Source organism: Telopea speciosissima, chromosome 3 (assembly GCF_018873765.1).
Source record: "Telopea speciosissima isolate NSW1024214 ecotype Mountain lineage chromosome 3, Tspe_v1, whole genome shotgun sequence".
Classification (NCBI taxonomy): domain Eukaryota; kingdom Viridiplantae; phylum Streptophyta; class Magnoliopsida; order Proteales; family Proteaceae; genus Telopea; species Telopea speciosissima.
Window position 1 is genome coordinate 23,120,127 of NC_057918.1, and position 27,481 is coordinate 23,147,607.

The window sequence follows — 27,481 nt, forward strand, 5'->3', positions numbered from 1 at the left end:
CGATTCGTTTAGCAATCCGATGGTAATAAAATATCTGAAATATAACTCTGTGTTTGTCTATGCTTTTAAGTTACCTTATTGGATTTTGTTATCTTATTTTTATAATTTATAAATTTATAAGTTAAGATAATGTGATTCTTTTTCTAGATTTGCTATTGGTTTATATATATTGTTTTATGCAATGTGATACATGGAATTACATATCTATTAGAAAATCAAAAGTGTAAAACGTAAGAGAATAAAAGACTAAGAAGAGTAGACCATGAAGAAATGGTAGTTACTGAACTCTCAAGTCTACCTAACCCTCATCATAAAAAGGGTAAATATGTCAACGGATAGTCGAAAAATCATATTCAATCCGTATTCATATCCATTTAGGAGAACCTGTATTCAAAAACTCACTATCCGAATCCGTCCGAAAACCGATAAGATATTATCCGAATCCGTCCGAATATAATCGGATACGAATATGATAATGCCACTATCTGACCGAATTCGATCAGTTTACATCCCTAGTTATAACTATTAAGTATTAACTATTCATAAATAAGTAATTTAGGCATGTTAAATAGGTTCTAGCAGTTTCAATTCTAATCGATTCCTTATTGGGTTTTCAGTTCTGAACCCGTTGAAAAACCTGTCTCAGAACCATCCTGTCCCATTTAATAATCGATTCCAAAACTAGCTCCTAGAACCATTCCATTTAGTTATGAGACAGATCGATTCTGGGTTTTAGTGGGAGGGTTTTGGGAAGGTTCCCGGTTCCAAACCCATATTGACACCCTTACTTATACAGTTATATGTACTTGCAAGTTTTAAATTCTAACTATACCAACCAACAACCTATAAACAAATCACTCATCAAGCTAATCTCAAGTCCACGTCAGCATACTTAGGTGCCTGTTCAGATTGGATCGGGTTCCGAGCATGGTATACTTTGGCTTTGGCGAACCTAATTCTGTCATGGGTACAGTTCGACCCGATCCATTTTCACCCACTAAGGATTATCAAGGATAAAGGAATACAATCCTGATGGCTGGCTGTAAGGGGCAAAAGTAAGTTTAACTCAAGCAAGAAAAATGTTTCAAACCAGACAATTTGGATTTTGGTCTTTAGAGAGAGAGAGAGAGAGAGAGAGAGAGAGAGTTTGTAGTATGTCGACGATAGGTAATTGCTTCGTGCTCTGACCGGCTATTGCCCGTAATTCTCTAACAAGGTGAGAACGGTAGAACCCATCAACGGATTCTCTCCCAATGCCTGTGTCTTTGACAAAAGTCTATATATGAATGAGCTCCAGCAACCAAGGTCTTTTTTCCTCCTCTTCTTCTTCTTCCTCCCTGTTTCCTTCAACGTTCAATTTTCCGGCGACTTTTGCCGTAATACAACAATTTTTTTCAGTTGGACCTGCTACTTTTCCTCCATCTGAGCACTCCAAGGTTGGCTTCTCCCTGAAAATTTCCCGAACCTGTAGTTACTTGACTTCGTTTTCCTTGTTTTCTTTTGAAACCATGGAAGATCTGACTTTTTTAAGGTTTTTGTGGAGTTGTTCTTTAGAATGCAGGGATTTTTTATTTTTGTGAGCTTTTTATCTCCTTCTCTTGTTTATTTATTTTTATTGTAACTTTCGCGCGGATCTTGGTCTGTGATCTGTTAATCGTATTAAGTTTCGCAGTTTTTGTGTTCCGTTTAAGGTTTTCTAGTTGAGTAAATGTTCCCGATTCGATAATGTACCTTATCTGTTTATTAATTGTATCGTTTTAGATAAATTAAGAAATTTTCGTTTTGGAAATATTGTAACGAAATTAGAAAGTTTCATACAAATATTGTAATCTCTGTTCTAAAGGTTCTAGTTGTTCGAGATGTCTTGCATTTCTAATCCAATCTTCTAAATTGCAATCCATATATCTGCTTCAGAAAGGTCGGGAGTTATGGAAGGGACTCGAGGGATGGGCCTCAGGAATGTGGATTCACATTGCTCTCTGTCGGAGCTTGATGATTATGATCTCTCTCGGCTTCTCGACAGGCCGAGGCTGAACATCGAGAGGCAGAGATCCTTCGACGAGAGGTCTCTGAGCGAGCTCTCAATCGGTCTCAACCGAGGAAGCATTGACAACTTTGAGACCATGTACTCACCTGGTGGACGCTCCGTTCTGGACACACCAGCGTCGTCTGCTCGGAACTCTTTCGAGCCTCATCCAATGGTGGCCGAAGCCTGGGAAGCTCTCAGACGCTCTATAGTGTTATTCAGGGGTCAACCGGTGGGAACGATCGCCGCTCTTGATCACTCAGAGGAAGCTCTGAACTATGACCAGGTTCGGGTTTAATCTAAAAATGCTTTGTTTTGCATATATGTTTCTGCTTTTCTTGAAGACTTTAGAATTTATATGCAGGTGTTCCTGAGAGACTTTGTGCCAAGTGCTCTGGCTTTTCTAATGAATGGTGAGCCTGATATCGTTAAGAATTTTCTGTTGAAGACTCTGCATCTTCAAGGTTGGGAAAAAAAAGTAGACCGTTTCAAGCTTGGGGAAGGTGTATTGCCGGCTAGTTTCAAAGTGCTTCATGATGCTACGAGGAAAAAAGATACCATAGTTGCAGATTTTGGCGAGAGTGCCATTGGAAGAGTTGCTCCTGTTGACTCTGGATTCTGGTGGATTATTTTGCTTCGTGCCTACACGAAGTCTACTGGGGATTTATCTCTGGCAGAAACACCTGAGTGCCAAAGAGGAATGAGGCTTATCCTGACTCTGTGTCTGTCAGAGGGATTTGACACGTTTCCCACCCTGCTTTGTGCAGATGGGTGTTGTATGATTGATAGAAGAATGGTAAGTTTATCTTTTCTTCTCGCTCATTCTTTCCCCCTCTTCCCAATTTAAAGTGCAGAATTATATTATTTGGGTTATTGCTTGCTGGCTCAGGCACATCTAATCTGATGATACATACTATTTCTAAACATGATCAGAAGCTGTTGAAGTGATAATTAAATGGAATATGCATACTCGGATGGGATCAACTTTAATCTCACTTAAATTAATCCAGTAGAACAAGAATTTCTTTTGAATAAATATGAAAGCAAAAAAAGAAATGTGTTTGGTGAATATTATCCTCTGAGGTTGTGGGATGCGCTGTGTTTTCCCTCGTTGTCTTCCTTGCTGTATTCCGTTTTAGTCTTGGTTGTTGGGTTGATGCCCTTTTGTTGTTGTTGTTGTACGCTACTCTATTCTTTCACTAGATCTTGCTTATTCAAACAAAAAGAAAAAAAAAAGGTACTTCTTTGAGGGTTGTGGGTTGTGCTGAGATGATATGCAGTATAATTACATTCCATCCTTGTGAATGCTTTAGTTTATTTAAGAAAGGTACTTATTTGAAGGAGCCCATAGTTTTGATTGAATGAAAATGCCTAAGGGGTGACCTCATTCATATCTACTGATTACATGTTTATGTTCCCCCCCCCCCCTCCCCTTTTATACTGTCTCTCATCTGCTTTCTGTTGGTGCGGAAGCATTTTGCAAGTGATTGATTTTTTTTTTTTTGGCAAATTGATTGGTACACTAAATCAACATAGCAGTCTGTGTTAAAAATAGAAAGGAATCTGAATCTAGGTTTTCACATTTATGTGCATCTATCTACATGTGTTAGGTTTTCAACATATGCTTATGCTTAACCTGAATCTAGGTTTTTACATTTGTCTATCTACCTGTGTTAGGATTTCAGCATATGCATTCAGTACTGAAAATCGGTCATATTTGTTGTTCTCAATAATATTTCTCACTTATGTGGTCACTGAATATTATACTCCCTCTGTCCCAAAAAAACCGTCTTGTTTGAAAAAACCCCCCCCCACATTTTAAGGAGGTTGTTTTAATGTATTAATCACCCACTAATTCATTCCCTGTTTCCAACGAATCTGGATTGCCTGCACGTACGTGCATGCTGCACATACGCTCAGGTGATGACACGTCCCATCAACTGCCATTTAGAGGTGGGGAGGGGCATTTATGGAAGCAAAAAGGACATGTGTCATCACCTGAGAGTATTAGTCTGACTTAAGTAAAAGAGGGAAACAATTATGAAAAGTAAATACAATAAATGTGTGGATGATTAAATGGGGGCATTAGGGGGGAATCCAACAAAACTTCATATCTTGATTTTTAAAATGGACAAACATTTTGGGACAGTGAAAAAACCTCAAATAGGACTATCTTTGTGGGATGGAGGGAGTGTATATATATATATATATATATATATATATATATATATATTTATATTTATATACATAGATATTTGATAAGTACTCTTTATTATGCATGCTTTACTACATATCTTTGAAAGAGAGCCTAATACTTATATTAAAATTCATTTTTCTTGTTGGAGTCACATATTCGCTAGCTTCTTTCTTTGTCAGACATGATCTGGATTCAGGATGTATCATCATGATGGTATAAATTATCCAATCATTGTTGCACTAGTATTCTATCAATTATTGATTGAGCATTATTCAGTTCCAGGTGTAATTGGTATCTTAGATCTTGTTTGGGAAATGTATATTATCATCTCTAACATACTCCCTAGAGAGATGGGTCCATTGTTTTTTCTAGATATGGGAATCTTTCCTGTTATACTACCATACAAGTGACATTCAAGTTAGGCTTCGCCCTTGTGCATTTATCGTATCGCTATGATTTGTCTTCTTTTTGTCATGTGCTTGCTCTTTATCAGGTGTGGGGGTAGCAACCTTGTAGACTTCTTAAAACCATAGATTCAAAAATATATACTCTCTGACGGATTAAATTTTTTTTAATGTTTACAGTTTGGATCACGGTTAAGGGTATCCCTAGAGCTCACATAGACGTTTCTCTCAGGTGAGAAACCTGTTTTGTCTAATTATGGCCTGATACGAGTCTTGCATATGACAAGTGTGGTTACAACTCAGATTGAACCAAATTATGGCCTATACTAAGGGATTCCATTATTTATAGACTATATTTCTGCTATTTCCTTTCTCATTGAGCATCTCCCCATTATCTCCTCCCCCTATCCAACTTGGTCTGTCTCTTGCCCCAGCTATTTGCAGTTTGGGTCAGGTTCAAATTGATGTTAGTATCAATCACTGACCTGATTCATTGCTCCCCCTAGGTATGTACAAATCTTCAAACAAGTGATAACTCATTTGGTAACTTGCTAGAGCTGTATGATGCAAACTTAATCTTTTTGCAATTGGCTTCTAAGGGTTTTCTGGCTTGTTTCTTGCAATTATTTTTTTCATGGCTTCCGTATGAAACTATATTGTTAAACCACGATAGGGGGAGTGTCCCTATCGTTGGTGGTTAGGTATTGCTTAGGCTAGATTTCTAGATATATTTTATTACCTTCCTAGTTTAAGCAAAGTTTCTTCTCCGTTCCAAACATTTTATTTTTGGACCTTTTGTTACTTATTTAACTAGGACAAATCATTATAATAATATAATTGCACTTACCATTGCAGAGATCTCCTCATTCTTGATTATTACTGATGATTTTAGCATGTGTCAGAATTTATTTCTCCTTTCCTTGACCATCTCTAAAAACACTGAAGGTATCCTAACTAATGTTCGAAATTTCGGTAAAAAAGAAACCAGGTGCAATACCCGGGTCTTACCATGTTTTGGTCGAAATTTCGCAGTTTCGGCGAATTTTCGACCATGTTTTGGTCAAAACCCTTTGTATTAAATGCATGGTTTCAATTGGCATTTTGACCATGTTTCAAATTTTTGCATATCGTTTTGGTATTTTTGACTCCAAAGAGGGAATCTTCCTAGAAAATCTCAGTTTTTGTGATTCTTGGCGAAATTAGTCCCAAATCTTGTAATGAACCATTTATATAATATTTGATATTTATGAAATTGTTTCTAATTTTGTATCAAGTATGACCTCGAATCGAGCTGATTGGAGGGCAAGGATCCATGTAGCCGACCTCATTTAGTTGGGATAAGGCTGAGTTGTTGCTGTTGTATGAAATAGTTTCTAATTGTATGTTTATTCATTCCTAGAGTATATTTTAGTTGTTTTAATTGAATAGTGTGTTCTAGTACTAAATTTTGTGTATATAGCATCATACAACGTACACTACCAACCTAGGGTCCAAAGTCAAACTACCATTTTGGGTTTTTTGTTTTAAACAATCTAAGGGTTCCACTATGTCTAAAGAGCCTAAACTAGGGGTTTTCTACAAGTTTCGGGAATTAATTTGGCCATTTGGGCTTCAAAACCATCAATCGAAACCAGCAACAGAAACCTTCCTGTTTTCGACCGAAATTTCGTGGTTTCACGAAATATTTCAGTTTCCAGCCTGGTCGAAACCAGGCTCGAAACTGAAACCTTAAACCTTGATCCTAACTGCCGCATGAATTTTCTTATAGTAAGTGAGGAGATTTGGCATAGCCTTGGATTTTAGTCTAGCATGATAACCTTGATCCAATAATCTTTAGCCGTTATCCTTGATGTGATGAGGAACCTTTATGGTGGTCAATGCAGATTTTTTCTTTGCAATCATTATGATGATTTACCATGTTATGCATTTCAGTATAATTCTTGGTTGGCCACGGCAAAATGTTTCTTGTATTCTATCACTGCTGTATGATGCAGAGCTTTACATCAGGGCCATTCAGTGATGTGGTTGTCATGTGCTTGTATAACTGATGCAGTTACACAATGGTTAATTAGGGGAAGTTCACATTTATTTACCTTGGTTTATTCTTGTAATTCACATTTTAATTTTTGTGGAATTTTATAGGGTTGGATATGGTGATTCGTTTGAGTTGTTTCCTAGTCTGAGAAGAGTCTATTTAGTAGTTTGTAAGAAGTTCTATGTTTCTATTTATATGCATGTATCGTGTGCTGTTCTTCTCTCTTCTTTTCTCTCTCTCTCGGCTTGAATCAGATCCCTTTCCCAATAGGTGAGTCTCTCTGGTTTCCCTTTTCGTTGCTTCTTTGAGTTCTTTCCACCCTTGCTATTCTTCCATGATCCTTCCTTCTTGCTGTTAATTTTTTCATCACCTCTTTATTCTTGCAACTAGCATAACTAACAATCCAAAAGGATTGAGTCAAACTCTATCAGTTCTTCTCTTTTCTGCCTGAAATTTCATGTGTTAGTTATATCCCTAGGGGCAACTAATCCTGCACAGTTTGGGTCCCAAAGAATAGCATAGTGCTGAGAAACATACCTGCAAACAGAGCTGTTATTGAGTTTACCGCTATGGGTGATTTCAGAGAGTTTTATCCTGATGTTTGATCAAATGTTCGGTTGATTACTGCTTAGATGGTAGTTCGATGAGTTTCTGACCTACTGCTGTAATTTCAGCCCTATTGGAACTGTATGACTGTATGAGTGAGTTCTTATACTTGAACCTGACCTGGTTCTACCGTGTTGTTGGTAAGGTCTAGAGGTTGAAGAAGAAGAAAGAATTCTTCTTATTATACATAAGGGCCTGATTTCAGGAAGTTATATAACAATCATTATTCTTGCGAGCCTTGGCACAACAGTTAAGTTGCGTTATTGCAACCATCAGGTTGTGGGTTTGAAAACATGGAAACAGCCTCTCTGCAAAGTGGGGATAAGGCTGGGTACATTTGCCCCTCCTAGACCCTGCAGTAGTGGGAGCCTCGTGCACTTGGACGTTCTTTATACATTAAATTCCAGAATTTCCTTCTTCTCTTTAGATAAATTCCTGGTTTGTCCGATTCTGTTACCTTACTCTTAAGGGTTTAATTTGTCTTGAAATTTATGGAACCACCACTACTTATATTTGGAATTTTATTCACTTGGGTGGGCCATAGCAACCCTAAATTGGGTTTTGGAATCCGGTGGTCGCATCAATAACCCCATATCTCTCCTTATCTTGTGAAACCAGTCATCCTTAAGTTAAAATTGGGATCTGTGGTGTGTATGCCATTCTGTTCACTTATAGGAATGAGGTTGATCACTCTTGTGATGCACAGGTGTTGGAACCGCTTCCTCTAAAAGACCGACCTTGTAGGAAAGGGAGGAAACAATATGTATATCATACAGGAGCTCTAACACGGCGGATTATCCAAAGGGGGATACAGATGGATAAATATTTTTTTAACACCTGCCTGTTCCCAGGGGGACTCGATACCGTGACTCCTGTTTGCTCTGATACCATGTTGGAACCTCTTCCTCTAAAAGGCCGACCTTGTAGGAAAGGGAGGAAACAATATGTATATCATATGGGAGCTCTAACACGGTGGACTATCCAAAGGGGGACACGGGTGGATAAATAATTTTTTAACAACAAGTTTCTCACTGTTTAATATTCTACTGGTGAATTGGATAGGGTTTTTTTGTCCATGGGATAATGCAGTGTAGAAAATGGAGAATGGGAAGGCAGGGCTATACCATAAGGACATTGAGAACCATAATGTACTTATGCAATGTATTTTGTTCTCTGTGATTTATTATGTTTATTAAGAGGACTTTGTGCTGATACATGGGGTATTTCTGTTATGGTAATGATTATTTCACTGTTACTTTTGGAAGTTTGCTTTTATTAGGGTTAAGTAGTATTATAAAATGGAGCTGGGGTGGGGTTGGGCTAATGTTGATTTGTTATTGTTGAAGTATTGTTCACGTGAACAGTGACGTAAACAGTGATTTGGTTTTTGTGTTTAGGATTATAAACTCCTAGTTCTAATTTGAGTTATGGGTCCTAGTTGCTAGTCCTAGTTTTACTTTGAATTATTAGTCTTAGTTTTATTGTTATTTTCCTATTGTAACTTGGAATCCTATCATGATTAGGAATTCCTAATCTGAATAGGAGTTCCCCTTTTCATTGTAATTTCAGATTATAAATACAAGCCTTATGAGGGAAACAGTCATATCTGACAGTTCTCTTCTCTTCCCATCTTCTTCTTTTCTTCTCGGTTATGGTATTCTTCAAGTGTGTTTTGCTACATGGTATCAGAGCACAACCATTAGGTTGTCTGTAATCTGCGACATTGGTTTGAGAGTCTTCTAAATAATCAATTTTCTTTAAAGGGTGCAGCACCCTAAGCTGCATATTCTGAGAATTACACCCTAGATGAAGTTTTCAAGAGAAAACTAGGGTTCCACTGCTACTTCATACCTGAAGCAAAGGATTGACTGGAGTTTTTAGTTTATATTACTTACTTGAAGATATCTTCTGCCTTCTTCTGAGTTCTTCTACTACTTTCGGTTGTGCTGCTGCTTACAATCACTTCTGGAGTTTTGCTGCTGCTTGCAATCTAAAGTGAGGCCCTTTTTTTTTATCTCCTGTTCTGTTTCATAGTGAAGCCTTTTATTTACTCCAATCGATCCATCACATCTATTTTCAGGTACAAAATTTTACAGACTTATTTACATCCTATCTCTGTAACTCTTAGGTTTTCAAATCCTACTGTTGTTGATTGACTACTGCTATTATTGGGTTTCTTTCAACCCTTATTCTGCTGGTTCTTATTTCTGCTGCAATTCCCTACTGCCACCTTGGGTTTACATACCCTATTTTTGCCGATTGGTTACTGCTACTGCTTTTGGGTTATCAAACCCTAATCTGGTTCTAAGTGAGACCCACTTGTTACTGCTACTACTACTGCCGATTGGTTGCTGCTACTGTTACTACTTGGACTTGATAAATTACATCTATGACTGATCCCAAACCACCAACGGATAATGTTCAAGTACAGATTACCACTATCAAACTCTCAGGGGTTTCAAATTATTTATTATGGGCCCAAGCAGTTCAAGCTTACATACATGCCAAGGGCAAACTGAAATACATTATAGATGATCCACACCTGATCGTGATCCTAAAGATCCTACCACATTCACAGTTCATGAGGAGTGGATGCGCAAAAACTCTATTGTCAAGATATGGCTATGGAACAGTGTTGAGCCTGCTATTGCCTCGAATGTTATGTTTCACTCCCTTGCTAAGGATGTCTGGAATGACTTACGTGAAAGCTTCTCTCAAGAAAGGAACATCTCCCGTATGTATGATCTCTACGAGAAATTATTTAGCTTTCAACAAGGAGATAAAACCTTAAATGAGTATTTTGCCAGTTATAAGGGCATGGTTGAAGAATTACAAATGCATCAGCCTTTGACCACTAATCTTGATCAGTAAAGCAACAAAGAGCTGAGTTCCATGTTGCGAAGTTTCTTGCTGGACTACACCCTGACTACCAGTCTGTGAAAAGTCAGCTACTCATTGAAGAGAAGGTTCCTTCTTTTAATGAAGTTTTTTCTTTTATTAACCGTCTGGCTAATCCGTCCAAACCTGACAGTCCCAAAGACAACTCAGCCTTTGTTGCCAATTGTGGACGGGGCGGTGGTCGTGGCCAATTTAGAGACCGTGGCCGTGGATCTAATGGACGAGGTACAGGTACTCAATATGTTGACAAATCTGCCTGCCAATGCACTTATTATGGAAAACCTAATCATACTGTTGAGACTTGTTGGGCAAAGCATGGAAAACCTGATTGGACGAATGAACTAGCTAATACTGCCACCATTGACACTACTACTGAGAAACCTAACAGTCACATGAACCAAAGTTCATCAACTTCATCTTCTGTGTCTCGTGAGGGTTACAACCAACTAGTCAAACGCCTCCAACAACTTGAAGTTACATTTGCCTCTTCCCTCTACTGCCACTCTAGCCTATAGAGGTAATGCTGTATTTTTCCCTTCTACTTCTTGGTTTATTGATTCAGGTGCTTCATGTCACGTGACTGGTAAGTCAAGCTTATTTTCTTCTATAAATTCCGTTCAAACCTCCTCCAATGTTATTCTTGCTGATGGATCATCTACTAAGATAACTGGTCATGGAACTGTTTCTCCAACATCATCCTTCATGTTCTTAAATTACCCTTAAACCTTGTTTCTACTAGTCAGCTTACTAAATCCCTTAATTGTTCTGTAACCTTTTATCCTTCTTATTGGGTTTTTCAGGACCTTCAGACAAGGAAGAAGATTGGTGAAGGGCTTGAGCACGATGAACTATATTACTTGGATGGCACCGGACCTTCCATTGCTGCTACATCTACTACCATACCTTCTCCCATGCAATGACATCTATGCCTTGGTCACCCATCCTTACCTAAACTTCAATTAATGGTCCCTAGTTGCAAGTCCACATCTCACCTTGAATGTGAGGCTTGTGAACTAGGCAAACATCATCACTCGTCTTTTCCTGCTCGTACTTTACCTAGAAGTTCTTCATTGTGCTCTTTAGTTCATTCTGATATTTGGGGTCCGTGTTGTGTTCGTAATAAGTTAGGATTTTCTTACTTTGCTAGTTTTGTGGATGATTGTTCTCGCTCCACTTGGGTTTATTTGTTAAAGGATCAGACTCAATTTCTTACTGTATTTAAAAATTGTTATCAAGAAATTAAAACTCAATTTACCAAATCCATTCAAATTTTTTGTTCAGTTAATGCTTTTAACCCCCCAATCTGCGATTTCTGATTTTTGCCTCACTCATGGTATTATTCATCAAACTAGCTACTCGTACACTCCACAACAAAATGGGGTGGCCGAACGCACAAATCGGCACTTACTCGAAGTTGCCCGTTCTATTGTGATCCGCATGAATGTCCCCAAACGTTTTTAGTGTAATGTCGTTCTTACAGCCTGTTATCTTATTAATCGTATGCCTTCTTCCGTTTTACAAAATAAAATTCCCTTTTCTATTCTTCATCCTGATCTTCCTTTGTTTTCCACTCCACCACTTGTTTTTGGTTGTGTGTGTTTCGTTCACATTCTCCATCCCACCATTGATAAACTCTCTCCACGGTCTGTTAAATGCCTTTTTCTTGGTTATTCTCATACTTATAAAGGATATAAATGTTTTGATCCCATTTCCAACAAAAAATTTATTAGTGCAGACGTCACATATTTTTAACATACTCCCTATTTTCCTTCTTCCATTGTATCATCTATAGTGAACAAAGAAGATCCTTTAGGTCCACCCATACCTGTTCCTATTTCTGTTGCTTCACCAATTCAAGTCTATCACCGTTGTCGACGTTGTTCACCAACATTACCTTCCACCACTATATCTATACCTGCTCCCACGGTTCAGCCACCTATACTCACTCCTACTACATTACCCACAGATCCTGTTCCTACAATTCCAGTCCTACCTAGTGATATAGCGGATGCCACACAGCTTCTTAGTGATACAGCGGATGCCGCTCAGCCTGATACTCAATCTGCCTTCGATGCTGATGGCTCCATCGACTTACCCATTGCTTTTAGCAAAGGTACTCGTTCTTGCACTAAAAAACCGGTTTATCCCATTCAGCATTATGTAACCATTTCTCATCTTCCTTCTCACTTTCACCCACTTGTTTCCGCATTATCTACTAAATTTATTCCTCACACCCACCATGAGGCATTCTCTCATCCTGGTTGAAAGTCTGCCATGGACACCGAGATGGATGCCTTGTTATTTCACAATACCTGGACTCTGGTTTCACTACTTGTTGGGAAAGATCTTGTTAAGTGTTGGTGGGTTTATACTATCAAATACAATCCGAATGGTTCTGTTGAACGACTGAAGGCCCGCCTGGTTGCTAAAGGCTATACTCAAACCTATGGTGTGGATTACTTTGAGACTTTTTCTCCAGTTGCTCGTCTGAACTCTGTTCAGATCCTTATTTCTTTAGCTGTTAATTTTGATTGGCTCCTATATCAAATGGATATAAAAAATGCATTTCTCTATGGTGATCTTCAAGAGGAGGTTTATATGGAGCAACCTCCAGGGTATGTTGCTCAGGGGGAGTCTTCTACTAAAGTTTGCAAGCTTCGCAAAGCAATTTATGGGTTGAAACAATCTCCACGAGCATGGTTTGATAAGTTCAGCTCCATTGTTACTAAGGTAGGATTCTCATAGTGTTACTCTGACCATTCTGTTTTTGTTCGCCATCAGGATTCTAAGGTGGTAGTGATGGTCGTCTATGTGGATGACATTATTATATCTGGTAATGATGCTTCTGTTATTGCCCAAGTTAAAGCATAGCTTCATCAGCATTTTCAAATAAAAGACTTGGGTGCTCTCAAGTATTTTCTTGGTATTGAGGTTTTGAGAAGCAAGAAAGGTAGTAGCTTGTCTCAGAGGAAATATGTCCTTGACCTTCTGACTGACACTGGAATGCTTACTTCCAAACCAACAAATACTCCTATGGATCCTCATCAGAAAGTTGGATCCGATGAGGGTGAGGATTTTTCAGATGTTCATCGATATAGAAGAGTGGTTGGTAAACTTATTTATCTTACAGTTACTCGCCCGGATATATCCTTTGCTGTTGGGGTTATTAGTCAATTTATGCAGTGTCCAAAGAAAATTCATTGGGATGCTGCCTGTCATGTGTTGCACTATCTGAAGAGTGCTCCTAGTTAGGTCTTATTTATCGACCTAATTGGAATGCTAATCTGGTTGGGTTCTCTGATGCTGATGGTGATAGACGGTCTACTTCTGGTTATTGTACCTTTGTGGATGGAAACTTGGTTACCTGGAAAAGCAAGAAACAAACCACCGTTGCTTGATCCAGTGCTGAAGCCAAATATTGAGTGATGGCACATACTATTGCTGAGTTGATGTGGGTCAAATCCTTACTCCAGGAATTAGGGTTTCCATTAATCTGCCTATGCAAATGTTTTGTGATAATCAAGCCGCCATCTATATTGCAAGTAATCCTGTTTTTCATGAGAGGACAAAGTACATTGAGGTTGACTGTCACTTTGTTTGGGATGCTGTTCTGAAGGAGTTGATTGTTACTCCTTTTGTTTCTACTACCAATCAACTTGGTGATATGTTTACAAAGGCACTGTTTGGACTTACTTTCCGTCGAAGTTGTTCCAAGCTGGGTCTAGGTGATTTGTATGCCCTAGCTTGAGAGGGGGGGGGTGAAGTACTGTTCATGTGACAGATTTGGTTTTTGTGTTTAGGATTATATACTCCTAGTTCTAATTTGAGTTATGAGTCCTAGTTGCTAGTCCTAGTTTTACTTTGAATCATTAGTCTTAATTTTATTGTTATTTTCCTGTTGTAACTTGGAATCCTATCATGATTAGGAATTCCTAATCTGAATAGGAGTTCCCCTTTCCATTGTAATTTCAGATTATAAATACAAGCCTTATGAGGGAGACAATCATATATGACAGTTCTCTTCTCTTCCCATCTTCTTTTCATCTCTTCTTATTCTCTTCTCGGTTCTGGTATTCTTAAAGTGTGTTTTGCTACAGTTATCAAAATTAAAGTTTGGGCAAGTGATTGCTGCCTGGTCGTGTAGCCCCTGCACCAGCATGGGGGCCAATGAGAGTATGCGCAGGGGCATATAAATTAATTGTGGATTTTTTATTGCACAAGGGGCGGGGGTGGTAATTTGCACGCTCATGTCTCTGGGCGCAGGGGCTATGCGACCATGCTGCATTCTTTTTCCGTTTAAATAATTATAATAGAAAAGAAAGATGGTTCTTCATTATCTTCTTTCTTTTTTGGTAACAACTATCATCTATGCTTGCTTCCTGCTACTTTGCTGTTTCTGATGCTGTTATTGAATTTATCTTGCCAAACTTTCAGTTTTCCAACTTGAACAAGTGGAGTTCCTTGTTCAACATTTCAAAAATTCGTGGATATGTCTAATGCTCTAAAAACTAAAATGCCCCTAATAGTCCTATTCTTTTTTTTTTCTTTTTTGTTTTTAACCCGAATATTACCTGGGACCCGGGCTGGCCCCTAACCTTTTATTAAATCAAATAAAATAATAAAGAATACAGGGGGGGACATTCTGCCTTACCCCAGCCCACGACAATAAGAGTACTCACCACTCGAAAAGTCTAACCCTCCCTTACATGAGAACTAAAGTCGACCTTTAACTCCGAAGAACTGGAAGACCAGCCTTGTCTTCACATAGAATGGCCTGCAGCGGCCCCAAAGGGATGCAACCAGGCTGAAACTTGGTCGAAGCCTCAGTATCACAAGAATGATTGGCCAACCAATCCGCCGCTCTATTGCTTTCCCGAAAGGCGAAGGCAACACAGGCCCTTGTTTCAACCATTTAGTCTTGAATCTCCTTGAAAAGGTACCATCCTCTCCACAAACTACACTTCTTCAAATTAACTACTTTGACAGTAGCCTCAGAATCACAATTGACCACCACGTCCAAAAGACCCATCTCCTGGCACACCTTTAACCCATCCCTCAACGCCCTTAACTCCGCCATGGAATTAGTGCAAGGGCCATAAAAGTTGGAGAAAGCAGTCAGAACCTCCCCTTGCCGGTTCCTGATGATCCCTCCCCCACCGCCCAGGCCAGGGTTTCCCCGACAGGCGCCATCCACATTCAGCTTAACTGAGAAAAACGGGGGGCACCAGTACACCGGAATAGGTCGCTTCCGCCTGGGGACCGTTGGCATCAAGCCAAGACACTGTAAAAGGAGGCCATCTCTGACAGAACCCCGAGTGCCTACCTTGGGCGGGTAGTGAAGCTCCCTCACCCAGGTTTTAATACATTCTATAATGCTGCTAGCTGTCCTCTTCTTCTCCCCATGTCTCCTATTGTTCCTTTCCTTCCACAGCTCCCAGATGACCAAAGATGGCAGAATCCCTGTAACATAGGCACTAAGACAATGGCCGCTCGCCAAGCCCTGCCAATGCAAAACCCTGCTCCTTGCATCCTGGGTAGGGGGCACGGCTATGTTGAACAAACTTGAGAAGTAGCCCCACACCCTAGTCGCCGTGCCTCCTGTGATGAGGGAATGGTCGGTGGTCTCCCTTCTAGGCCTCCCACAACAAACACATTTGGATGCCAGCGGGATGCCTAATGACATCAATGAGTCATCAGTTGGTAACCTCCCATTCAACAGCTGCCAAGAGAAGAAACCCACTCTCACTTGGAGTGTTTGATTCCAAATCCACTTTGCATATGGCACTGTTGCTGCCCCACCCCGCACCTCCTGCCAAACCGCCTTGGTAGAGAACAGACCATTGCTTGAGAGCGTCCAGACTAACACATCCTCTCTGTCTGATAGGAAGAAAGCACTTGACGAGATGCTATCTCTAATGGCATCAGTGTCTATACTGTCCAGCACCTCCTGCCTCCAGAACCCCTCCTCCCCAATGGCCTCCTTCACCCGCAGCTCCAAATCAACCACAAGCCCATTATCCACGGTGTCAATGAGCGGGCCAAAACCCGTCCAGTTATCTAGCCAAAAGTAAATGTCACCGGCTCCTAGTAACCATCTGGAATTGTGCAATAGTATATCTTTGCGCTCCAAAGTGTTCCGTCAAGACCTAGACCCAGTCCTAGCCACCTCTGACAGAGTTATATGCTGGTTTTTAAAGAACCTTGCCTTAAAGAAAGCACTCCAAAGTGACCGGTTCGTTAGGACTCTCCACAGTCCTTTAAGCCTGAGTGAAAGGCCTACATCCTTCAGCAATCTAATCCCCAAACCACCTTCCTCTAGCAGCCTGCAAACCTTCTGCCAACCAACCCAGTGCCTTCTCTTCCCCCATTCCGAGCTTCTCTTCCCCCATTCCGAGCTTCCCCAAAGGAAATCAGCAAAAACACCGTAAATCCGCCGAGTGACCACTTTAGGTGGCGACAGCGTAGCCAGGACATGTATAGGGATCGAAGACAGCACATGCTTTAACAGAGTGATCCTACCTCTTGTGGACAGCAGTCTTCCTTGCCAGCCTGCTACTTTGCTTCCAATCTTATCAATCAACCTATCAAATAGGCAAATTTTCAACCTTCCCGAGTGGAGCGGTGCACCCAAATAAGTGATTGGGAGCGCCTTCCTTGTGAAACCTGTGATTTTGCCTACCAGGCGGGCCTTGGCCGGGGATGCCAAACCACTCAAAACAAAACAGCTCTTCTGCCTATTTACAAGCTGACCTGAGAATCCTTCGTATCTCCTAAGAAACCCCATGATCTGCTTTAGGGATCCCTTCAACGCCTTGGAGAATATAATTGTGTCATCTGCAAACAAGCAATGAGAAACCCCTAGGCAGCCTCTCGAAAGCTTGTAGAAAGAAGCATGTCCTTCTCAGAACAGATTTTTAATGCCCCTGTTAAGAACCTCCTCAGCAATAATGAAAAGGGCCGGAGAAAGAGGGTCCCCTTGCCTCACTCCTCTAGTTGACTTGAAATATCCGTATTGCCTGCCCCCTAACACAGTTGAGAACCAACAATTTACCACCATCTTCTTAACTAAGCTGATCCAAGCTTCACAGAAACCAAACTTGGAGAGCACCTGCCAAAGGAAACCCCATTCCAACCGATCGTAGGCCTTAGCCATGTCAAGCTTTAGAATGACATTGCCCCCCCTAGTTCTTCTGTTGATATCCTGGGCTATCTCTTGGACGATGGAGATAGAATCATGAATGTTGCTGCCCTGCACAAACGCCCCCTGCTCTTCCGCAATGATAGAAGGAAGGACACCTGCTAGCCTGGTTGCAAAAATCTTGGCAATAATCTTATAAGCAAAATTGCAAAGACTAATGGGGCGAAGATCAGCCATTACCTCTGGATTCTCCTTCTTGGGAATGAGCACCAGGTTGGCGGAGGTGAAGCTCCTGGGTAACTCTCCACCAGTAAAAAAATCTTGGACCGCCGCCCCGACATCCTTGCCCACCACCTCCCAGCAAGCTGTAAAAAAATGTCCCGAGAAGCCATCTGGTCCCGGTGCACTGTCACAAGACAATGCGAACACCGCCCCCTTCACCACCTCCAAAGAGGGCAAGCCAAGGAGCACTGCATTATCCGCCTCAGAAACACCATTTGGGATCACCGCCAGCAGATCCTCATCTACCAAACAGCCCTGCGAGGTAAAGATTCCTGAAAAATGCCTCACCGCCTCCGCCTGAACCCCTTCCGGGGCAGCAATCCACTCCCCATCTCCCCCTTTAATTCTCTGAATGCTGGCCTGCCTCCTGCGTACATTTACCATAGAATGGAAAAACTTGGTGTTGCGATCCCCCTCCTTTAACCAAGTGACCCTGGACTTTTGCTTCCATAATATCTCCTCCTGAAGCAGCATCTCCTGTAGGTGTTCCTTAGCTGCCACCAGCGCCCCCCTGGATTCCTCAGTGGCCTGCTGGTCAAACACAACTTCTGCCCTACTCACACTGTCTTCTGCATCCCTGACTTTCTGATGGATGTTGCCAAAGACCTCCTTATTCCATTTCCGAAGCGCCCCGCGAAGCAACTTTAATTTCATAAATAGAACAAAAAGAGGCGAGCCAACTACCGGTCGGGCCCACTGGTCCCTAATAAAGTCCTGGAAACCGGGGTGCTGAAGCCACATTTGCTGAAATTTAAAAGCAGAGAATGTATGCAAACCAGCCACCTCAAAGGAGAGCCCAAGTGGCGCATGGTCCGAGCAGGTCCTATTAAAATGGGTCACAGTGCTCCTGGGGAAAGCATTAAGCCAAGAAGTACTAACAAGGAATCTATCGAGTCTAGCCAGCACCCTGCTTGCCCCAGCTTGATTATTAGACCAAGTAAACATGTTACCAACATAGCCCGCATCCACCAGGCCAGCCCTACTCACAAAGGCCCCAAACTCATCAATTGATTGCGAACACGCCGGCCTGCCCCCCAACTTCTCATCAGGTACCAACACAGCATTAAAATCTCCCCCCACCACCCAAGGATGACAGACCCTTCCCGAGAAAGCCTCTAGCCGATCCCACAAAACCCTTCTCTCCATAGCTAAGTAACAAAGAAAGACCCCCTGCTGGCCTATTCACATTCAAAGGTAATAAACTGGTCATGTTCCTCTTCCACCTTGACTTTGAGAGAAGCCCTCCAAAAAACCCAGAACCTGTCTGCCACATGTACCTCATCCAGACCGATCTTCCGAAGCACATACCGCACTTTCGACACTTGAGCCTTTGGTTCAGCAACAGCAACAATATCTACCTTGTGCAAACTCACCAAAGATTTCAGCCGCCTAATCGTAGGCTTATTTCCAACGCCCCTGGCATTCCAAAATACACAACTCATCAGAAACTATTGCTTTGGGCAGCAAACGATCGCATCGATTGTTACCCGTCTCTGGTCTCCTCCTCTGTTGTGCCCCCCCTGCCTTGTCTTCTTTATCTTCTTACAATGCAAATAAAGTACATAAAAATTATTAAAAATTAAGTAAAACCTAAACTATCATGATAAAAGGGCATATCCAGTGCATGAAGCTCCAGCCAATGCAAGGTCTGGGGAGGGGCAGATGTACGACTTTACCCTTGCTTCGCTGAGAGGCTGTTTCCTGATTGGAACCCACGACCCCCAGGTTGTAATGAACAATCTTACCGTTGCGCCGAGGCCGCTATTAAGTGAACCTAAATTATCATGATCCTACTGATTAATCATATCAGCATAGGAACAAAAAAAAAAAAATAGATGAAAATAAGAGGGCAGAATGTCTTAAATACTCTTACATGTAAAATCTAATCTGATATGCAAAACAAAATTAAGAAAAAATTACAGAATAGAAAACTAACCTATTCTAACATGATAAATGTTTGAAAACATAGAAAACAGCACAAAACATCACAGACAATAAAAATATTTAGAAATTTGTCTGCAAAATACCCTAATTTACTAAATACATGTTCTGTTAAAATATATAGACAAATACTAAATTTCATTATTTGTGATTGAAATATGTTGGTTTAAGAGAACTATTAAGAGAAGGGATTAAGAGTTTAAGACTGTTCTGATACTCCCAAGGGCCCAGGCATTATAACTTAGAAGATGATTTCTGAAATAAAAAAATCAATCTGGCTGAATTCTCTGGAAAACATCCCTATGTTTCTGCAAATCTGTAATAGGAAAGAAAGTTCTAGCCTTTACCAAATCTTAAATTTTCAGATGGACTTGGTTGGGGTTTTCAAGCTAGTTGCGGACCTTGCCATGTTCTATTTTCTCATATTTGCTGACTTGCATACTCTGATCCACTATTGTACGAATAGCAATTACTACGGCAGATCAGTTAGACTATTGGACTACTATACTTTTCCGTATCCATTTTTTTCAATGTATTAACCAAGTTAGAGCTGCACAAAAAAAAACGTATGTGCTGATTAATTAAGAAAGGAGGATGCAACCTATTTCTAATCTGTTATGTTGTGTGCTCCCAATTCTTAACCCACTGAAGCCCAAAAAATAATCTTATTTCAGAGGGGAGGAAATAGCCACCGGGCTGTATTTTCTACCCATCGAGATATAAAGGGTAGTTAAGAAATATCCTTGCCCTGCTTAATTTAACTACATCATACTTCAAAATATAATTTACTAAAAGAAAATGGAAATTTTCCCCACTATTCTGAAGGTCACAGAACTGCTGTTGGATTGGAGCTGGATTTCTCTCAAACAATAAAGGGTGTGCCAGTCCTTCCTTAACTGCCCAGGTTATAATATGCTTCACTCTGGCCTTAAGATTTTTGCTGCTATAGGTCTAGGTTGTAGAGAATCGTTTGATCTGATTGGAACTCAAAGTTGGTCCTTTGATTTAAGATAGATGGTCCAAATTGCTACTCTATGATTTGATGTTATGGGCTTCGATTTGATTCGTTTCAGCTTCTTCCCCCAACATGATTGTCAGGGAAAGCCAATTCCACCTCCAACTATGGTTGCATTGCAATTTTTTTATTTATTTTTGATGAAAGTGTAATCACACAAACCACACACCAATCCCAAAAGGTTAACAGACTTTTAAGGCCGTGGAATGGCGGATATACACAACACACACCACACACACACCCGATGTGGGACTATACCCACACACTCCTTTTTTTTTTTTTAATTGTGTATGTTTTGGCTATTTGAGTCATGTAAACCGATTCATGTGACTGTGGGGTCCACTCAGTTGACCTTAGCAGAAACTGATATTCATTGAAGTACAATGGAACAAACAATGGATATCATTGATCTTTAATTGTCATCGCTCTGGTCTACCTCTTTTTTTTTTCGCGTGTGAGAGGGTAGGGGAGTGGGGCAACGAGAGAGAGAAGGGGGATGTGGATTCTTTGGAGGACTGCACAACTAGTATTGAGAGGCTAACATTTGAAACTAAGTTATCAGTTTAGCTATAGTTTTTTCTGCTGGTATTAGTTCAACATTATTTACCGAAAATGTTAAATTAAGTAATTAACTATTATTGCATATTCTTCATAACGAAAAACATGCAACTTTTAATCGATCGATGTTCACTTTGGGAATGATGTTGGAAATTGACACTGTTCTCATTTTACAGGGAGTTTACGGTTATCCTATTGAAATTCAAGCACTTTTCTTTATGGCATTGAGGTGTGCTTTAACGATGCTGAAACCAGATAATGAAGGAAAAGAGTTTATAGAGAGAATCGTGGAACGTTTGCATGCTTTGAGTTTTCACATGCGGAGTTACTTCTGGCTTGACTTCCAGCAACTTAACAACATATATCGTTATAAAACAGAAGAGTATTCTCATACAGCAGTCAACAAGTTTAATGTTATTCCTGATTCAATCCCAGATTGGGTATTTGATTTTATGCCAACCCGTGGTGGATACTTTATTGGAAATGTCAGCCCAGCAAGGATGGATTTCCGATGGTTTGTTTTAGGCAATTGTGTTGCTATTCTTTCCTCCCTTGCGACTCCTGAGCAATCCATTGCTATTATGGATCTTATCGAATCACGTTGGGAGGAACTTGTGGGAGAAATGCCCCTAAAGATATGTTATCCTACAATAGAAAACCATGAATGGCTAATCGTAACTGGTTGTGACCCCAAGAATACCAGATGGAGTTACCACAATGGTGGATCTTGGCCAGGTTAGTTCTGTCTTTCAGTACTCTCTGATAGTATTTTTTTTTTTTTGGAATCAATATTGGTATGATTTAGTGCTGAGACGCAATACCATTGAGATTGGGCTAACCTTCAGTGATCGTTTTCGGCATTAGAAATTGCAATCCTCCCATCTGTATGCATTCCTGCTCATGGAATTACCCATGCCATTAAAACTTTAGTGCATTCCTACATAGGCTAAATGTCAATCCCCTTACCATCTTGGCTATCTTAAGCATTTGATCTAATGTGGTGGAATGATGGATTTTATGGATATTAGTCAGTAGCCATTCCATTTGAGATGAAAATGCTAGATTATTTCTGCCACGGATAAATAGTGTCTAACCTTCTAAAAACTGTATACAACGGGATATGGAAGAATCACAAGCCCATGGAAATCCATCCACAGACTTTGTTAAGTACTGATGATTAAATATCGGACCGAGTTTTCCTTCACCCATGGTCAAGGTAGAATCCCTTGACTGAGGGGTTCGGATGGTGCCCATAGGGTATCTCGCAAAAGGGGATGGGGAGGTTATTTCAACCATTTGTAAATAGGGGGCAGATATTTATGGCCATTGATGGCTGTATGGTTCCTTGACCGCGTGGTCAAGATTACTCTCTTCTTAGATATGTAAAGAATTTGAGTTAATGCCTCATGGGTTTAGTTCTGAGTATGTCACAGAAATTTCTAGTAGTACCCCAAAAAATTATTTTAATTTGATTGTCATGGATTATGAGCTCTGGGTTAACTATGTTTCATCTCCATGTTTTTAGTTAGAACTAGATAGGTTGCTCTTCTCCAGTTAAACTGTTTGTGAAAATGGAGCATCATGTTTGCTTTCACTGCTAGCCTAGTTGCACATTGAGTTGTTTTGGATCATGCACTTTCTGAGAATATTGCATTGAACAGTTATACTGTCAAAGCTTGAACCTGCTATTCTTTCTTACAATTACAATGGCAGAGTCAAAAAAGCTTATTCTTTTATCATATCTTATTTCCTCTCTCCAAGCATGTTGAAAGAGCCAGAAACAGCCCCAGTTCTTGAAATATACCAGCAAATGGTTATTGGACCATCCTGTACTTCAAACCTAGTAGTGGCTGAGCAAGATCAATGTTGGCAGCTTGGGGATTGCATGGGTTTATTCAATGGTATCAGAGCCAATATTCCAAAATAATTTCTCTCAAAAATAGGCCAAACATTCTCCTACTATCTCTTCAATACAAAGATGCACAAACATGCACTTGTATATGCTTTATATTTATGCATCTCTTTTCAGCAGCATCATCATATGGTGGCTTATTTTGATCATTTTGCAAATGACTTCCCAGTACCCCCACCAGAATCAATCAATCTGTCCCTCTCCCCCCCTCCATGCATGCATATGTGCGCACACAGTATAAAATCCCTGCCAAAGGGGGGCGATGGATTTTGTTGATATAGGGGCTGCTAGCCAGGTCTTTCTGCAAATTGTCCCCAACCCCACTATTCAAGTCATCTGGTCTATGGAGAACACGTTTAGTATACAGCACTCAGGGGCTCGTTGCCAGTTCTTATCTCCAATTCCCTCTACCATGGTCATCTGTTTTACCATCTTGGCTAGCCAGTGATGTTTTAATCCTTCGTGTTATATTCTCTGTTTTTTTTTTTTTTTTGGGATGGGGTGTTGGGGATTCAAATTGCATAACCCATCAATTCAGTATTTCTTATCTTCTTGTTTTTGTTTTGGCCAGTGCTTTTGTGGCTTCTGACGGCTGCTTGCATCAAGACTGGGCGACCGCAAATCGCAAGACGGGCAATTGATCTTGCTGAGAGCCGGCTGTTGAAAGATTGCTGGCCGGAGTATTATGATGGTAAGCTTGGGAGGTACATTGGTAAGCAAGCAAGGAAGTTTCAGACATGGTCAATCGCTGGATATCTGGTTGCAAAGATGATGCTGGAAGACCCTTCACATTTGGGGATGATTTCACTGGAGGAGGATAAGCAGATGAAGCCTGTAATCAAGAGATCTGCATCTTGGACTTGCTGAAAGCTCATATGAAACACCAAAGGCAAGAAAAGGGGAAAAGTGAGGCCTTGTTATTTTCTCCCCTTCTTTTTTTATATTTATAACATGTATTCTTTGGCAGGTTTTTTTGATTTTAGGGCTCTGGTTGATACTCTGGTTTTATGTACAATAGTTTCCTGTACCAGACATCTTGCTTTTCAAATAAAGTTTTGTTTTAATGTCTGCGCTTTTCAGGCTATGGATCTGGTTCTTATGGTCAGTGTCTCCTGTACAGGATAAACTATATGTAGAGGAAACAAAAGATAGTAAAGGAAACAAAAGATATTCACTTCTGTAATATATATGATGCTGCAACCATTCCTTGAGCAACTTCCGCCATGACAAGAAAGCTTCAATTCTGTGCAGGTCAGGCAGTGAAAGTGGGCGGAAGTGCTCACTGAAATGGTTGCTGCAAAACAGTTCATATTTTTCTCCACTGATCTCATGTCAAATGCATGATGTAGTATGTTGCATTGTGCCATCAAATATCATTGGGGCAATTACTATCACTACCTTACACGTAGCCTATATTTACTAAAATTACCCTATCTTAAACTTCTTTTCTGAAACTACTCTGCTTTTAAACTTTTACATCTCCTTCTACCCTCATGTTTTTAAATACTCAGATTACCCTTCTTTTTCACCTAGTAACTTGCTAGGCTATTTAACCTACCATTATTCTTCCATTTTGTACTATTTTTGTCATTAACATAGTAAAAAATGAAAGCACCCACCCGCTTCTCTCTCCTGTTTTTACTCTATTTTTTTTTTTTTTTTTTTGTTTTGTTTTGTTTTTTCTTCAATTTTTCTATTTAATTAATTTTTTAAAGAGAGTCGATTTGTTCCATGGTTTTAGTGCACGATATTGGGTGTTTTGAAGAGAGTCGATATGTTCCATGGTTATAGTGCACGGTATCGGAACAGTTATTGGTAACCTGCAAAATCGATATGATACTGATACGGTATCGGTTGTGTCGGACAAAATTACCCCTAAGTCTTCTTAAAAAATGAGTTTTTTGATCATTTTACCCCTTGTTTGTATCGTGCTATCAATATGGTATCGACATAGTATCGGTGACTAGCAAAACCGATACGTATCGCCCGATATGGGAGATATGATACCGATACTTAAAATCATAATGTTTGAAGAAGAACGATGAGGATGAAATGTTGAATAAAAAATAGGAGAGAAGAAACGGGTGGGTGCTTTCAATTTTTACTATTTTAATGACAAAAATAGTAAAAAGTAGAAGAAGAATGGTAGGTTAAATAAATTAATAGATTACCAGGTAAAAAAGAAGGGCAATCTGAGTATTTAAAAATATGAGGGTAGAAAAATATGTAAAAGTTTAAAAGTAAGGTAATTAGAAAAGAAATTTAAGGTAGAATAATTTTAGTAAATATAGGCTAAGTATACGATAGTGATAATAATTGCCTTTTTCTATATACTTACGGATAAATAGGGGTGAAATGGTAAATGCACCACACTGTACTGTCCTTAACCCATTTGTCGTTTTGTACCCAGCTAGGCAGGCATCTACCAGCGTTCCACTTTATTGTATTGAGATTTGACTTTTTACTGTTATATCAAATCACAACTGTTTTAAAGTTAAATAATACCTTTTCCTCTTTTGGAAGGAGAAGGCAGGTCGGATCACTTAACTGTTCAATCTTTTAGAGTGGGTGGTGGCGGCGTTACAGTTAAAGACACTAAGGAACTGTATTCTGACAGAAAATTGCAGGATAGTTATCCCGCTCCACTATCATTTAGAATGCACACTAGGATATTTCTAGAAACCAAAAAGAACATATATGGAATGCTGCCGTATGTTCAGTGGAGCGATGGTCCTCTCGTGGTTGGACCACCTGACCACCTGATTCGATTTAACACATATATTTATACAAAACTAAGAAAAAGAACTGATTTTTTTATTGGGTTTTGGGTTCTTATCGGTTTCGGTCCAGGTTTTGAGCCGTTTTAGTTTCTGTTTTCAGTGTGGTTCGATTTGTTTTCGGGGTCATAATAGTCCAATCTGAAACCTATCTAATAAGACATCGTTACGTTTCAATTCGATCCCAATTTTGATACCCTAATTTAGATAATATTTTTCATTTGCAACCAAACATCAGCTTTTTAATTCATCAAGCTATTGGAAAATATAATAATAAAAACCAGATCCCTTCAGGCCTTACAATGGTCTATAAAAATGTACACACAGAAGGAAAGCATCCATGAAGATGGAAGATCAAGGAGGAAGAGAGCGAGCTGAGAGAGAATGATAAAAAGACTTTATGAAGCTTCGTTGGATGGGAGTGTCTCATCTCTGATTGAACTCATTAAAGAAGACAAGCTCATTCTCGATAGAGTTATGATGATCACTTCCTTCAATGAGACTCCACTTCACATTGCAGCAATGCTAAGGTCACGTTGACTTTGCCATAAAGATTTTGAGACACAAACCAGAATTTGCAACTGAGTTAGACTCGGAAAGTTACTCACCTCTTCACTTGGCTTCTGCAAAAGGGAACCTTGAAATCGTGAAAGAGCTGTTGAAGATCAACTCAAACGTTTGTTGTGTTACTGATTGTGATGGGAGAACCCCACTTCATCTTGCAGCGATCAAAGGTCGGATAGATGTCATGAAAGAGTTGATTCAGGCACGACCTGAGGTCATTCATATCAGAGCTGATAGAGGAGATCGAAAATATTCTTCACTTGTGTGTGAAATACAACCGTTTGGAGGCACTTAAACTATTATTGTTGGAATCAGCAAGCAGTGACCAAGAGCAGCTACTCAATTCTAAGAATGATGATGGCAACACTGCTTTGCATCTTGCTGCAGCTAAGAAACAGACAAAGGTACGAGTAAACATACACATGGATTCCCCAACCACTTGCGTAATTTACACACTTACAGTTTTTCCTTAGCCATATCCAAAATTGGCAGATGGGTATTTAAAAGTTTCTAATTATATATGGGCTTAATTAAATATTGGGTTAGTTAATTAGTGGGAGTCTATGTATAAATTGGTTGGGTTCGTTACACATTGAGATATGTCAACCCAACTCACTGTGGAATTGAGATAAGGGTTTAAGATAATTATTATAAATACTGGTCTTGGGTTCCTGCAGCCTCGATCGTATTCTTCCGTTTTTCTCCCACTAAGAAAAGAAGACTGTGGAAGACTCAAGTCAAAGCCGTGTAACAAGGGTTTTAAACAGTCAATCGTCTTTAACATACGCACGGTGAAAAGGTATATCCTAATGGTTTTGTGACGTGGAAGAGTAATGTGGAATAATGTGGCAAACATTCCAATCCACCTAATGGTATATCCTCCCATGCACGCTATTGCGATAGTACTGGTCTTCTATGCTTTGTGTTGCCGTGGGTAAAGTCCGATTAAGTTGACACCTGGAAGATGAGTAGGAGAGCTTGGGGTCTACCTTCTTATAAAATTACATTCTCATTTGATCTAATCCATGAATTATAAAGAATATAAGTAGATGTTTTATAGTATTTCTAACACTTCTTATGGTAATTCTAACACTTTATATTTTGATTTTTAGAGGTAGTTTGTCATTT

The 27,481-nt window shown here is 40.0% G+C and overlaps 1 protein-coding gene across 1 annotated transcript; it reads left to right on the forward strand.

Annotated features, from left to right (window-relative positions):
* The first annotated feature begins 1,882 nt into the window (after window positions 1-1,882).
* On the forward strand, window positions 1,883-24,089 carry LOC122656618 (alkaline/neutral invertase CINV2). The gene is made up of 4 exons (XM_043851219.1): window positions 1,883-2,312; window positions 2,391-2,822; window positions 21,277-21,835; window positions 23,584-24,089. The coding sequence occupies exons 1-4, from the start codon at window positions 1,929-1,931 to the stop codon at window positions 23,877-23,879; spliced, it is 1,671 nt and encodes a 556-aa protein (XP_043707154.1). The 5' UTR covers window positions 1,883-1,928; the 3' UTR covers window positions 23,880-24,089.
* Window positions 24,090-27,481: the final 3,392 nt, after the last annotated feature.

Bases quoted from the DNA above. Each gene is read 5' to 3' on its own strand.
- LOC122656618 (XM_043851219.1), top strand. From the start codon at position 1,929: ATGGAAGGGACTCGAGGGATGGGCCTCAGGAATGTGGATTCACATTGC. The intron at 2,823-21,276 runs GTAAGTTTATCT...CTCATTTTACAG, and splicing joins GTATGATTGATAGAAGAATG to GGAGTTTACGGTTATCCTAT. The intron at 21,836-23,583 runs GTTAGTTCTGTC...TGTTTTGGCCAG, and splicing joins CAATGGTGGATCTTGGCCAG to TGCTTTTGTGGCTTCTGACG.